The 15,010-nt window shown below is 39.1% G+C and overlaps 1 protein-coding gene across 6 annotated transcripts in view; it reads right to left on the bottom strand.

Annotated features, from left to right (window-relative positions):
* The window catches only part of ARID4B (AT-rich interaction domain 4B), a 101,024-nt gene that overhangs the window by 1,684 nt on the left and 84,330 nt on the right, over window positions 1-15,010 (bottom strand). For 4 of the 6 annotated variants that reach the window (XM_040597201.1, XM_040597200.1, XM_040597205.1 and 1 more), the window contains 5 exons: window positions 13,356-14,567; window positions 11,378-11,494; window positions 8,751-8,966; window positions 6,324-6,470; window positions 15-4,555 (listed from right to left, as the gene is read on the bottom strand). In XM_040597201.1, the coding sequence (XP_040453135.1) occupies window positions 4,425-4,555; window positions 6,324-6,470; window positions 8,751-8,966; window positions 11,378-11,494; window positions 13,356-14,567 (1,823 nt within the window). In that variant the 3' untranslated portion in view covers window positions 15-4,424. The remainder of the gene's footprint in view (window positions 1-14; window positions 4,556-6,323; window positions 6,471-8,750; window positions 8,967-11,377; window positions 11,495-13,355; window positions 14,568-15,010) is intronic. The other 2 variants (XM_040597203.1, XM_040597206.1) reach the window with 1 other exon arrangement.

The following is a 15,010-nucleotide window of genomic DNA, read 5'->3' as shown; positions in this document are numbered from 1 at the left end:
AAAGGCGTACTTACTCAAGCCATTTCACTGAGGTGGCACAATCGCCAGGGTGGGCGACCTAAACCCCTTAAGTTCACAGGCAGAAAGCATCCTTCTGGTGCTCGTGCAGCCCCTTCCGGAGTAGCTCATCTTGAGACAAACCTGGAAAAGGATGAGAAAGCACAACGGTGGGAGGAGTGTAAACGCCCAAAACTGAATGGGTCTCGTCTGAAATAGATTTGGTATGCATTACAAACAAAACCGGCTTATAGGAAGCGCACAGAGCCACAGGCAATTAAGCCATTATTGATTTAACAGTCTTTAGAAGTTATTAGACCACCAGAGAGATCACTCCAAAGCATCACTTGAGCAGTCAGTTTCCTTCTGGATCATTTCATCTGTACTTGGGATCCGCAGCAGGCTTTTAAAACTTGGAAGGATTTTTCTGATGAAAAAATCCCTGAAACCCAGTACTTCTCAGGGCATTTGAGGACTGCAGCTGGGGGGACAGGAAAAGGAGGAAGCAGTCACACCTCTTCCCCCCAGCTTCGCTCTGTAGCCAGTAGAGGTAAATGCTCTGGACCATTCTGCTGCAGTTTACACGGATAGGACTGGATAACTGTTCCAACTGGGAAAGACCCTTTCTTTGTTAGGTTAATTCTCAAACAGATTGTTTTCCCACCCAGGACACAGTGCAGCCCATGCATAAAGAAGTCTGATCTGTTACTAACTCTCTGAAATCAGGCAACTAACTGGGATCTCCTTTTAGACCTGCCTGTCCAGAATGTAATTGTACTGCTAGATGATGTGATAATAATTGGAAAGGCAGCAAAAAATTACCAGGCACTTAAAAGGCTGAAGCAAATACTAACAGCGCTTCTGTTCTAACATTTTATGCACTTTTTGAACTGCCAGCATTAGCAGCTTTGTTGGCACCAATGTCCAATGGAAGGCAAAACAAGTAATCCAGCCATGGAATAAAGGTACCCAGGCATCCCACATCTGGCCATCTGAATGCTGCGAAAGGTAGGGACCTTCACTGATGGGGTCAGCCCAAGAGACTACCCAAATTCTTAAAAACTGGCAGGTGGCTGCTGCACTACTTGTACTTGCTTTTCCAATCTACCTTCACACAATAGAGCAGTTTTGTAGGCGACACAGGAGGGGCAGAACAGGCTGAACTATCAAAATACACCAAAATTACATTGGTCAAGTGTTCAGCTGGCCGATTTCTGAGACTCATAATTGCTGAAGCTCAACAAAAGGCACACAGCCTCCAGGAACTCTGCTAGAGAGTGAGCCTGACCCCTGTGGCAACTGTAAAATGTCACGGCACGATGGAAACTATGCAGTAACAAGTACGTACAAGCATTGGTAAATAAAGGGAGTTGGGAGCAATGCAGACAGCCTTCAAGTAAGCGTGCTTTCTCTTAGCATATGCAGATAGTGTACACTCTCAACTATTCTCAACATGATCATACGTAGGATATGCAAAACATTCTGTCGCTCAGCCAAGGTGTGAAGGATAAAGGAGGGGTAGTTACTTTGCCTTTCAGGTCATGGTCTGAGTGGGCACTCCAGTATGGGCACAGCCCAGCAATCACTGCTAGTGGGCAACTCTCAGCTTTAAATGTGGGTGTGCACGCCAAGCTGGGAGCACACCCACATTTAAAGCTGCATTACAATACATAACCTGAAAAGAAGCTCAGATTTCACTCACTGGAACATGGGATAAAAGGGTCTGGCTAACAGTTTGCTGAAGATATCTTCCTTTGTAACCACTGGGACACATGTAATATGAACCTGGAGGGTACCATTTACAGACACACTTTACAGAAGAGGTGTAACATAAAACATCCAGAACAGATTTTTGATTTGTCATTAAACCGCATGAGAAGTACAACAAAAATTAAATAATCTCTGTGTTAAGGAAGAGCAAAAATCCTATTTATGCAGAAATTCAGTTTGGGAGTGGGGAGGTAACTAACGATCCCCGTTTCAAATAAATAAATCCTCTCGTAAAACAGGAGAGTCAACACTTGTCACATCAAAGCAAAAAATGCTGGCACTAAAACTGAGAGCTGATCAACTACTAGCGAGTGGAGAGCTGAATTTTCTCTCACTTGGCCAAATGTAGTTCTGTTAAATCAGTACCAGCTACGCCTACTGAGACCGAGGGGCAGAACTGAGCTATTACGACTCTTATCTGCTAAATTTAAACTTAAATATCCTCTGAGTAGCCCCACTGAAATAATTGAAATTACTCCTGTCAGTCTCAGATCGCTGGTAATTATTAACACAGTCAATGTTTCCAAAGCTTATGATCATTTGTTGTTTATCAGTCTTATCAGTAATCTATCATCTTGCAGGTGTAATAGTATTTCAGTCAACTGAACTACAGCCAGACACGATGTAAACAGATAACACTAAAAGTTTTATTCCAATTTCACTTCCACTGAATCTGAACTTGAGGCTGTTGATATCAGAAGCTGGCAAATCTCTTCAGGAGCTTGCTTTTACGTTTTCAAACTGCCTGAACTAACTGGAATCAAAATTCATCTTTTTCTCGATCGGCGCTGCCTTAAAGATGTCAGCGAGCGACGCTTTTTTCCCTTTCTGCTGAAAAAGAGGATGAATTTGAATTAATCAATAAAAGGAATATTAGGCCAATGTACCTGCTCTAACTTACTATATGCTTATTACACTATACCAAAGTTCATTTGCTAAACTGATTCTGCAGCTCAATGACACTTTAATGAACACACTATGGTTGCTTAATTAAACTGTTAGAAACAAAATCAGGGATTCACAAACTATGGCATTTTATTTCAGAGGCCTTTGCTTACATTTGTACAATATATTACATAATTCTCCATTTTCTGCAGAACCTAATATATATTTTATAGCTTTTTTCTATAAGCTTTTCCTTCAATGTTTGTCAACAAATTTTTACAGTCCTGTACAATTCTGAATACTCTGAAACCATTTTCAATAAAATCAGTTACCTTAAGCACACACTACGAAGACTGAAAATGCTTTTCTTAGAAAAGTCAAATGTAAAGGATTCTGACACTCTAGCATCTACAAACAAAATGCTTCGAATTCTTACATGTTGTATTGCCAGAAAACAAAGAAAAACATGCCAGCCCCTATTTCCCCAGGCAAAAGAAGTACACATAACTACAATTAAAACAGTAAAACAATCTGTACAATAAAGTACTGTGTATTAACAGTGCCAGGTATTAAATAGCTTGAATGAACACTTCCGCAATATACAAATGTCTTACAAAGGTATATAATTAACAGGAGAGAGCTTAGGATCCATACAACATAAAATCAATACAAGTGAAAACAGTCTGGAGTTGGTTTTGGAATTTGTACAAGGCATTTAAAAAATTAAATGTCTACCACTCAGCTAGCTATTTATTTTAAAAACAACTACCCTTTTGTGGCAGTGTTCATATCAGCAACCACAAATTATAACCTCACACCTTACTCCGTCTTGAAGTCCTCTCCTTGAAGCTCGTAATAAAATAAGCATTACAAATGAAATATTTGTTGCTTTAAGGGAAAAGAAACATTTACAAGAAAACACAAAAATATAACTGTTATAATCCATTATGAATAAATATACACTTTAAACTGGCTAAATACAATCTTTATACATTAAGATTTAATACAGTTTGTTAGCCATTTTCTTTCTTTTTCATAATGTATTTTATCAAAATTAAAAAAAAAATACTGTTTTATAGAAAAATGGCAAAGTACAGTAGTTTCATTCCAATTAATGGGTTCTTAAAACCCAGAGTAACCTATTTAAGCCTAATTCAAACCTGTAAACATTAGTCAGTCTTTTTTGTTTTTTAAAGGAATCCTCATATTTGGTTATCAGGACTGATGTCAAACATCCTACTAACTGCAGGTTTTGAATTGAATACATGTGCTTGACGTATACAATTAAAGCCACTATAAGGTGACTTAGCAGTTAAAAAACAATTAGCTTGTACAAATGAAAATAGGTTCAATATTTGTCATAAATAAATGGAAAAATATCAAATGTTCCAGCTTTAACAAAATACCAGGGAATACAGTAAGCCTTACCACATTTATTTAGATCAACCCAACAACTATATGCTTATTGTACTGTCTCTACAGGCAGTGAACAGCCTCCATTTGCCACAGTGGAAGGCCTTCGAGTCACTAGACTTACAATTCCCAGACAAGTTGGAAACAATTATTGCTTGAGGAAAAGCAGTTTGTTGTACTTTTTCTTCATAAAAGTGCACTTAAGTGCAAAGTTAGCTTGTCAAGAAACAATTTTAAATACAAAATAGTGCTTGTCTGAATTTTGTGCCACTGTGCAGTATAAAAAAAAAAGAAAAAGAAAAAAAAAAGAGTGGCCCTCAGCAGCCATTAAGTGCAAAGTGCTTTGGCAAGTCCTGCTGTCACCTGCACTCCACTGACATTCCATTCTGTGATGAACTTGACATAGATGGCTCTGCTAAGGTTAACATAACCGCAGCCGTAATGGAACTAGAGGAAGGTGATGAGGAGGAAGATGATGTAGTAGCAGCACCTGCACAGGAAGAAAAAACCCACAGGTCACAAAAATTTACAAATTAAGCAATAAAAATGTCTTCCCATTCAACAACAAGCATTGGTATATACTGACTCCAGCAACTAATGACTACTAGTTAAAAATAAAAAAGCCTCCATTCCCTAGGTTTTGTGGGAAGTACTCGAGAGACGGCTTCGGCCATGTGCAAGACAGCACGGCATTGCCCCTTGCAGCCCTGGGTTACTGGCCACCTGGCTCAAGGGCCCAGCCAGAGGACCCCAGAGCTCAATCCTGACCTGCAAGCAGTCAGCTGTTCCCCTTCTTTCCTGTGGGAATCAGCACAGGCAAGGCCTTGTCCCAGCACTGAAACTGCACGTACACCCCGCTCCGGCTACCAAGAAGCAGCTGTAGCTCCTGTATGATAGCTGCAGCCGTAAAAATCTTACTACACACAGCATTTCAGTCTTTCTTCTTATACTCAGTGAGCTCTTAAACATGCACATAATCAAGACATGGAGACTATAATCCTTTTAATGCTGTTAGAAGCTGGCACACTAGAACATTCACCAGCATTCAGGGAAAGGAATCTAACTGATGGTCTGCCTTAAACTCATAAAATAAATCACTTATCCAAAGGGGAGAACACTAACTAGACACACAAGCAATAATATAGTAAATTACTGTGTAACTTAAAGTTTTAAGTTATTAATAACCTTACTTTGTTCACTGTTTAGAAAAGTTTATTTTTCTGTATAAAGTAGTTCTGCCTAAACAGAATGAAATAGATTGCATGCCTTTTTATTGTATTTCCCCCTTTACACTGTCACCGGATATCTGAAATACGCCTTCTAAAGATCACACAATAACTGTATACAGTGTATTTAGAAAACAAATAAAACCACACGCCTAATGGCACACACCTCCGTAAAAACTACCCAATTGTTGTAGTATTGTGGTGTACCCCCCCTCCCAATCCTGACCTTTTTTTTCCGTAAAACAACACTCAAATGATAACCACCAGTGGCAGTCGTAATGGAGGCGCCTGGTCATGATGGCTGTACCTGCTGGATTTGGGGGAGACAGATAACACAACAGCCAAGGGCTAATGTGAACAATGTGCCAGCTAACACTGCTGGTCAGACTCCAACTAAAGCCAAGTTTGAAAAAAACCTTAACTTCTGTAGTCAGTATGCAAGTATGACTACAAGTCAAATATTTTACTCCGTAATTAGTGGACAGCCCAGGGCCCATTAAGCTCTCCTGCATAGCAGCAGGCGGAACAACAGGATGTCCACTTGCATAGGGACACCTCTCAAGGCTATTCCTCGAGGTTCCTTGCTGCAACAGATTTTTGGTAATTGATTAACCACATGCTAAACTTTGAAATCTTAGCTGCTAAGTGGTATAAAGGATTGACTGTGCACATATAATACTCCAGATACGAACTGTTGACCCATTCTGGCTCTAGTTACACCTAAACTCCCCTCTGAGAAGGAGTTTAGAAGGCAAGTGGCTCCCTTCTGAACCTCATCACTCAACGGGCGCATCTCGCTGATAGCTTTGTCTGACGCTGCCCTTCATGCAGAAAATAATCAAAGTGTACCTTGCCATTGAATCTCCTTAAACCACTGTAACATTTTCAATCAAACTTTGTTAAATCAGTGTTTTATACCAATAAACATATTGCTGCTTCTCTCTTACAAGCCACTCCTATCCGCAACACCACCTGAATAACGTGACAGGTGTTTTAGCTCTCTAGAAGTAGAATTCAGTTCCCAGCACTTACTTTCCCGCTCTTTTTTCTTTAAGCGCTTTCTTCTTCGGTCAATAGAAGCCACCTCAGATTTCAAGGACAGGTAATGTTTCCTGATTTCCTGCAATTTTTCTTGGAGAATTGTTATGCGCTCAGCGCTAGTCAAATTTTCCAAGTCAGCTGCAAGTTAAAATATCTTTGTTAATTATTGTATTGTAGCATTTCTTAAGTTTCTTAATTTCAGTGAAGTGGGAAGTACTCAGTGATGTAGTAGACAGCATGAGATGAGTAGATGATGTAGATGAGTAGACAGATGAGGTAGCAGACAGCAAAGCCAAGAAACACAACAGCTGCTGTTCATTACCACATACTTTGTTCGTTTTTTATTATTTTTTAAAATATACTACCACAGATACACCTTTCTTACTGTTACTTTTAAAAGAGCTTGGAGAGGAAGAAAATGCATACATTCCCCTCTCCACAGGAAGGAAAAGAAAAAAAAATAATTAAGACAACCGGTGAAAACATGGGGGCCAAAACTAGCTTTGAGCCTGTTTTGTAAGTCCTTGCTAGAGCTCAGTTTGGCCTAATACACCAGGAAGGTTTTGCCCGACTCGTTTCTTTTGTTACAAAACAAGTGGGTTTTGTCATATGGGATGGAGTCCATGGCACACGGGCCACAGGACCTCCTCACTGACGTCCCACAAGGGGGGAGCTCTCCAAAGCATCCCACACAGTATCTCTAGTTCAGTCACTTTCAGCCACGCTGGAGACACTCCATTCAAAGACATTTTAGGATCATTTAAACGATCGTGGAGCACAGAATACACTTCATCAATTGATAAGGAAGGTAGCGCTGAAGGACCAAAAGCCACAACATCATTAAGCTGTGGTAAGATGAGGAAAGCTCAGAGACACTGCAAGTGTCTTAGACCTCTGCAGCAGCAGGAAATGTGTTAATAGCACTCCAAACTCCAACTTCTGCCAAGGAAATTTAGCACAGGCAAGGTAGCCAAGGTATAAAGAAAGAGCAAAAGCTCTTTAAATGTGTTGCACAGGAAATCTGCCCAAAAAATCTCAGCAGGCCAGTAAATGACAATGAAGACATATTACATTACATAGTCCTGAAAAGCAGCAGAATGTAGCTTGACTGTGAAGAAGTATCAGGAGAAAAATACTTTTAAAGTAGAGTAACAGTGAGATTCAGGGCTGGAGAGAAAAAAACACTCAAATAAAACGTAACAACAATGCAGGGTCAGATTCTTTCACTGCAGAAACAGCTGGTTAAGTAAAGAATTCCCTGGGCATCAAAGAACACCGCTGGCAAAAAAAAACCAAAAAACTCAGCAGATGTGTCTGCATAGTGTGCTGTGCCAACTCTTTTCTGTTCCCACTTTATGTGCAACAGCAGCCTTCACACAGCTAGGACAGAGCACAGAAAAGCACAGAGCATAATGCTCTTGAGAACTTCAGAAGCCTGACATACACTAAGGTCATCTGTGAATACCGAATGAGATGTTACGGATTACTACAAGAAGTAATTTATATCAGTCACACCACACAGTTTCAGTTTGACCTTTAAAAGCAAAGAGAATGCAACTCATGCAATGCTATACACCCATGGTTGGTACTAGGGACAACAATTTATTGGTGACTAGACAATTAATACCCAGATGCTATAAAAAACAGGGCTAAAAATTAGTACGTTTTTGTTTTTAAATAATTATTTTCAATTGTTTTCTTATTGTTACATTGAGGAAGAAGGCTTCAATCACCTAATGTTTCACCTTACTTCTCTTTTCTCCCTGCTGCAAATAACACTGCAATAGCATACACACACACACAGAGGCAATTAACACATTGCATTAATAGAGGAATTAACTAGCTACTGAACCGTTTTTCAGATAGGCAAATACTTGATCCTTTCAACAGTGCTCACCCCTAGCTATACGTGTAATGTGTAGCTGAATGACACAAACGCACTAGAAATTCTTATTACTAAAAAGAGTAAACATGTCCTGGTTCATGGAGGCAAAATGGAAAGGGGAAAAGCTACAAATCAACCCTGTTAAGTGCCTGAACAGGACTAGAGAATGAGGAATAGAAGAGCAAGAGAGTAATCAACATGAGAAGTACATACAGTAGAAAACATGCCAGAATGACAGGTCTGCACAGGCAAGGACAGCAAGTGAGCGCAGTAGCTGTATATTAAAACAGTACTGGAAGGGTGCTATACAGGTAGTTTCCTGCACTGCAATTGCAAAAAAAAAAAAAAAAAAAAAAAAACCCACAAAAAAACCAAAACATTTTTTAAAAAATAATTAGGATTTATCACATAAGTAAGCAAGATGAGGATGGAATAATTTTAGGGGAAAACCCCAAAATACACAAAATTCAAAAAGCCTTCTTACTCTATACCACAAGACTAAACTAGGTGTGTGTTTTGAAGGAAACACTTACACATTTGAAAACTCCATTTGTAAACTTTGGGCAAACGATTATTCTGTTCTTTGAGATCAGACTCTTTCTCTCCATTTTTCCCACATTTCCCTGGAGATTGTGTTCTTGCGGGTGATTTGGTTTGGTGAGTTTTCATGCCAGTAGAAACCGATTTTGCTGACTGAGACTTGGACACACTTTCACCAGCAGATAGTTCTTCACTGTCACTGCTGTTTGCTGAAGAAACAAGAAGGTAGGTTGTTACAAACCAAAGCAACTTTCCTGCCCAAACCGAAGCTTATCAGAACCTACCCCTGTGCTAATTTTCATGTAACAGGAGTTTGACCAAAATCCTTTACTCTAAAATTATATAATCCATCCTGGTATAGAAGCTTGGCACACCGCTCTCTCTTTGCATCACTAGTGCCTAAACACAGGACCACAAAACTGGTATGTAATGAGGCCCCTCTAATTCTGGCAGGCTGCAAAAGGGGAACTTTGCATTGGAAACACTGTCCAGTAAGTTGCTGTGCAGGTAGATTCATAGCTATTACGTGAACTTGTATGAGCCAAAATCCTGGAGCCAGAGGACGGATAAAAGTACCAGACTGTGGCTCCACAATCCGTCCTGAATATTTGTATGTACACTGCTGAAAGTGGGTGTCTAAGCCCATGAGGGAGCTGAGCAGGGACTTTCTTCTTGTAAGGTGCTTCTTGAATACAATCTGACTGCTCAAGGTCTGTACAGGGAAAGTGCACTCTGCTCTCTGAATGGTTCAAGACAGCATCACACTTGCTGCTTTAGAACCATATCCACAAATAAATTGCCTACATTAGAAAATAAGGCAAGGAAGCAGTCCAATGTGTCAATGTGGGTGCAAAAATCATCCACGTATTTCTGTTTACAGGGCTATACTTTTTCTAGAACAGTTAGCATGACTGATTGTTATGTCCTATCTCCTGTTTATCTTTTTTTAATATTAATTTCTAAAATGGCATGCAATATATACAAATCTCTATCCTGTTTTAGAGCTAACAGTTACAGAGAAACTTTTCACTGTACTCCTAGGACATGTACAGCAGAAATAAGAGTAAACAACTGGCCTTTTTCTTTGCGTTATGTCACCTTTATTTTAGGTTTTTTTGTGCCAAAATGACTAGCAACAATCTGAATTCACACATCTACAAAAATACTCAAACACGATGGATGATCAGTTTCTTCAGCCGTAGAAAAAAAAATTTCAGCTGACATAAACCAGAGGAATGTCACCTCACACTGAAAAAGTTTTAACTATAAAGCGACAGGCTGAACTCAATGCAGTTTTCTAATCAAACCGCACAAAGGAAAGTAACAATTTGTCTAAAAGACGGGATTTATGAATAATGATTGAAAGGATGAAGCTTGATTAGCATTACAAAAAATAAAACTGGGGTGGAAGCTGCCACAAAAGCATCTTTAACTGGTACACCTGAATTTTGCAAAAAACATTTTTGCTCACAACTGACTCTACATTTTATCTATTTATGAAGTCTAAGAAAAAGAGTGGGTACGTAGCAAGGATTGTACATGGTACAAGAAACAATTCTAGCTTTGAAGTGCTTGCATCCTGACAAAGACATACACTGAGAAAAAGGGATAAATTCACCAAATCAAAGGGAACAATAGCAAGGCTAAAAATGGGTGTATTAGTTCTGCAAATTCAGTTTGTTTTGTTACTTTAATTCCTGGGGTGAGGGAAGGAATAAGGATTATGGAAAGAAGAGATTAGCGAAATGGAATTAAAAAGGATGAGAGAATGTGAAGAGGAGATCAATGAACATGGAAGAAGGGGTGGGGTGAAAGCAAATACCAGACCAGAAAGTACAGACTTCTAGGAAAAACTGTTAAAAGAAAGGCGAGGGGGAGGAAAAGAGGAAAAAAGGCATAGCATATGCTTTCTATCCTTGCTTTAACTGCATATTTTTACAGCTGTCCTCCTGGCTTCACTCTCTAGTTGACTGTTCCCTTATATTTTTTTATTAACAGTGAGATGAGGCAGTAATCCATCTTGCTGTCTCGTGAACATGTGTGCATGTGTCTCTCTAATACACCTCTACTCTTATTGATCTTTCCCAGTACTGTTGTTTCTATTCAAATTAGCCTCTACAATTACAAAAAAGCTGCAACAGCTGCATTATGTACTGAAGATGTAACACATACAGGAAGACAGCAGAGCCTGCATTCCTCTGGAATTATTCTCGTTTTTGCTACTGGAAGAGATACTAACCTCTAAAAACTAACCCTGCAGAAAACACGAAGTATCATTTCATTCACGTCCCAGTCTCTTCTCTAAAACATGCAGCTATCGTGCCACAGAGATTCTTCTCCCAATTCTACCAAGTGTGAAATACTTGCTGTTCTTGGCCTTCCTGAATTACACGATATTAAGGACCTCGTAGAAATAGGCCCAAAAATAACACAAGGCATTTAAAAACACTTTGGCATTCAGCAAGAGTAGTTTCTTCATTTAAACAGTATTAAGAATTCCCTGATGAGAACATTTTGTCCTAACACATTTTCTATTTCCAGACTTCATCTCCTACAATCGTTCAAACAAATGACACAGTACTTTCACACATTTGATTTCACACTGAGCTGCTGTACTTACTAGTTTTACTCTTCTTTTTGTTGTTCACAGATGTTTTGTGGCTTCTCTTCTGCTTTTTTGAGGAGCTGCCTCCTCCCTGAGCATCTTTAAGTCTTTTTTGGCCTGTACAGACTGTAACTGAAAGAAAAAAAAATATAAATACTTGCACTTCATTGTTTTTTTGTCAAAAGCTTCAAAAAACATCACTTTAGAGCTTAAGTCTGTAGACAACAATGCAACTGTTCCTGCCTATCCTTAATGAGGCTCAGCTTTCTACTTAGACTGACAAGAGGAGGTGAAGGAGGATAAAGGCGGACAAAATGTGTTGGTTAGAGTGCACGTGTAAGATGATTATTTAATTAATTTGCCCATATGCATCATTAGAATTTCTCTTGAACCGCATGGATTTTTATTCATTTTAATCCTGTAATTAAACGAGAACACATTTATTTGAAAAACTTACGAAGAACTACTGGCACTGAAAAATGTTCAAAAAAAGCCTGTCACACTTGGAAGTTGTGAGAAAAAACTGAAACTATCACTTGTGATCAGTAAATACATTAATTGGAAGTATAAAAAAAATATCTTAGACAATGTTAAAAAAAAAACCCAACTAAAAAAAGGCAAACAAAAAAACCCAAGGAAAAAGTCTACTGGTATTTGTGACTACAAGGGGGAAAAGTAGAAAAGGAAGATAAAAGAATTTTAGTACATCTGTTAAAAGAACAAATTTAGGACAAATGTTCAAATGTTGCCCCACTACCACCTGACTTACAGATTAAAATTACTCCTGTAACAAAACCATTAAATTAAGAAACCCAGTTTTCTAAAACAGGCTGCATGCTGACAAATTCAGGGAGGAAGTTAAAAGTCTAATGCATTAAAAGTAATACTGTGCAATAGCGTAACGTTTTTTTCATGTGGCAATACTTTCCTTTTATATAAAAAAAGCAAACAAGTTCTAAACCTACACATCTTTAATTAACAAAGCAGCACAGGTATATTTAGTGAGGGCTACACAGTCACCTCTTCCAAACTCTCTTTGTTTAATGAAACACATTTTGTTGCATTCTTTCAAAATAACAATTCAAGCACAATGATGAAGGTAAAACACCTTAAGGGCATTTTGTGAAAATTCAGTTAATTATTAACTGAAATCTGCTGAGATGAAGAAACCACTTCTGTCATCTCAGGATTATATTCAGACATGGTCTGGGTTTTTTTTCCTTTGTATTATGATATTTTTAGGCATTGTAACACAGTGAAAGTAGCTGTATTTTTGATGGAACTGTAAAAGAGCCAGTGCCTTTCACAAGGCTTTTGGACCCAGCCTTGCAAGCAGTTAAAAAGCAGGCAGCAGTGACATCACGTGCACAAGTGCTGGCAGTGTTTACTACCCTGTTCTCTAGTGGTCTCAGGAGAGGAACTTCAATCTGCAAAATCACATCTGAAAGCAAAATACAGCTCATAAGGTCAGTGCTTGTTATCATCTTGACTTGTTTGGGTTTTTTTAAACATTAATTTAATAGGAAGAAAGTTTGAAACGGTTGCCTAAGCCTGCAGTAATTGGCACTTTCTCCCCCCAGAAAAACACCTTACTGAGAATGGAAGTTTTATGTAAGAAACAGCATCTTCTATTTGTAAGCAAGGTACTCAAGATGTATCCATCTTGCTATAATAAATATTCCCTATACAATGTATTACAGTTTGCTCTGGGCTCTTCTTGCCAGGTCTAGTATAAATTTTATTCTTACATACTTTATTGCTTATTGAAACCATGACAATTCCTAATGAAAGGGCAAGAAACTTCCTGGCAGACTATATTTTATTCAGTAGATGATTATGCCATTTCCAGACATTTGCAGTAGGCAGCAGGCTACTACTTCCTCCAGTAACTAACTTTCCAGCAGTGTAACCATTAACAGAATAAAAATACATCAGCAATGCTAAAGTGAGAGCTGGTTAGGTTGAAGACAGCTCTGTTTACCCTTTCCTTTACCTTTTTCAGTATGCTCTGGCTCTGGTTGATTACTACTACTGGAGCTGACGCTGGCATCAAAGCCTGTTGGAGAAATATTCCCCTCAGACTGGAGGTCTTGCAGCTCCCCTGCAACACTGTCCACCTCTATTGTGCTATCTGTTTCACTTTTAATGCTTCGTATCTCTTCCTGATTTGGCGGCAGCATCTCAGAAACAGTGACACTGGACTGATGTCTGCTGGACTCCGTCACGGTTACAGATGAAGGTGATTCAGGAGTAGTAGGAGGAGTATTCAGCACTGAATTACTGCCACTGCTTGGAAATTCAACCTTCTTTTCACCCACTTCAGTCGGTTTCTCCTCAACAGGTTTAACATCCACACTAGCTGTCAAAGATTTTTCAAGTTCAGAGCTAGGCAAAGAGATGTCTTCTTCTGCAAGAGTCTGAAGCTGCTCCTCTGCTGCAGCATCCTCGGGAGCAGCATGTGGAGGGGAGGCAGCAGCTTCAGTGTCAGAGTCCGAGAACAGCTCCTTCAGCGTTTTCTTCGGCCATTGTCCCTGAATACTTGACCAGACATCTTTTCGATCCTTTGCTCTGGTGTTCTGAAGTCTTTCATCTGAGTTATTGAGAAGCTTTATTCTTTTCTCTCCCACTTCAGAAAATCCTGAGTAGAAAGTACTTGTCCGTAAAGACTTCCTTTTCTCTTCTAGGCCATTGTACTTTTTAGTTGGAGTGATTTTCAGTTTAGATTTTTCTTCCTCATCTTCATCTGAGGAGCTGTTACTGCTGTTTTCTAAACTAAGGGAGTCTTTATTTTTGGGCTTCTCGTCCTTTCTGTTAGGTGACACAGTCTTTAAGGAGTCCTCTGCAACACAGTATCTTCGTTTACCACGTTTTACCTGTGGTTTTGCTGTTTTATCTACCACCTCCTTTTTTACATCCTTTCTCTTCTTTGCAGCTTCATCCTCTCCATCGGAGTCAGTATCTTCAGATAACTCTTCCATCTCTTTTCGCAATCCTTCAGGAGATTTGGATCCCGACTTGGGCACTACGACATCTGTCAGAGTTTTAGTTTCTTCTGGGAGGGATGAACCACTCTGTTCTTCTTTTAGACAGAGTTCGTTTTTATCTTGGCTTACAGCTTCATGTTGAGATTCCTCCTTGCCATCAGCATGTACATTCGGGGCACTTTGGTCATCATCCTGCTCACTATCATCAGAACTTTCAGAGGCTAATTAAAAATAAATAAATAAATAAATAAATAAATAAATAAAAAGCCAAAGGGGGGGGGGGAGGAGAAAAGTTTGTCTTCATTCTGGTTACAAAGGTTTCTTAAAAAAACAACTAAAGAAAACTGTACAGATATGAACACATGCTACAGGGATCTCTAGTAGTGCATGTTTTAAATTGTACCTCCTGAAGAATTCGAAACCTTATTTCCTGTTCTAGTAGAAGGTACAAAGGCTAGATCGGAAACTAGGAATATTCTTTATTATACAGTACATCAGGAATTTCTGAAGAGGTCAAGAGAACATAGAGTGCATTAATCCAAAAAATACAAACTTCTGCATAACTAACCAAAACAGAAGTTGAAAAATGTGTTTAACATAAAAACTCTATTTCTGATGGGTTACAAATACTACTATTATCTGCCTTTTCCCAAACCCCAGAACA

Source organism: Falco naumanni, chromosome 6, assembly GCF_017639655.2.
Source record: "Falco naumanni isolate bFalNau1 chromosome 6, bFalNau1.pat, whole genome shotgun sequence".
In the NCBI taxonomy this organism is placed as follows: Eukaryota; Metazoa; Chordata; class Aves; order Falconiformes; family Falconidae; genus Falco; species Falco naumanni.
The sequence above is the reverse complement of the archived record's forward strand: the minus strand, read 5'-3'. Positions and strand labels throughout refer to the sequence as shown.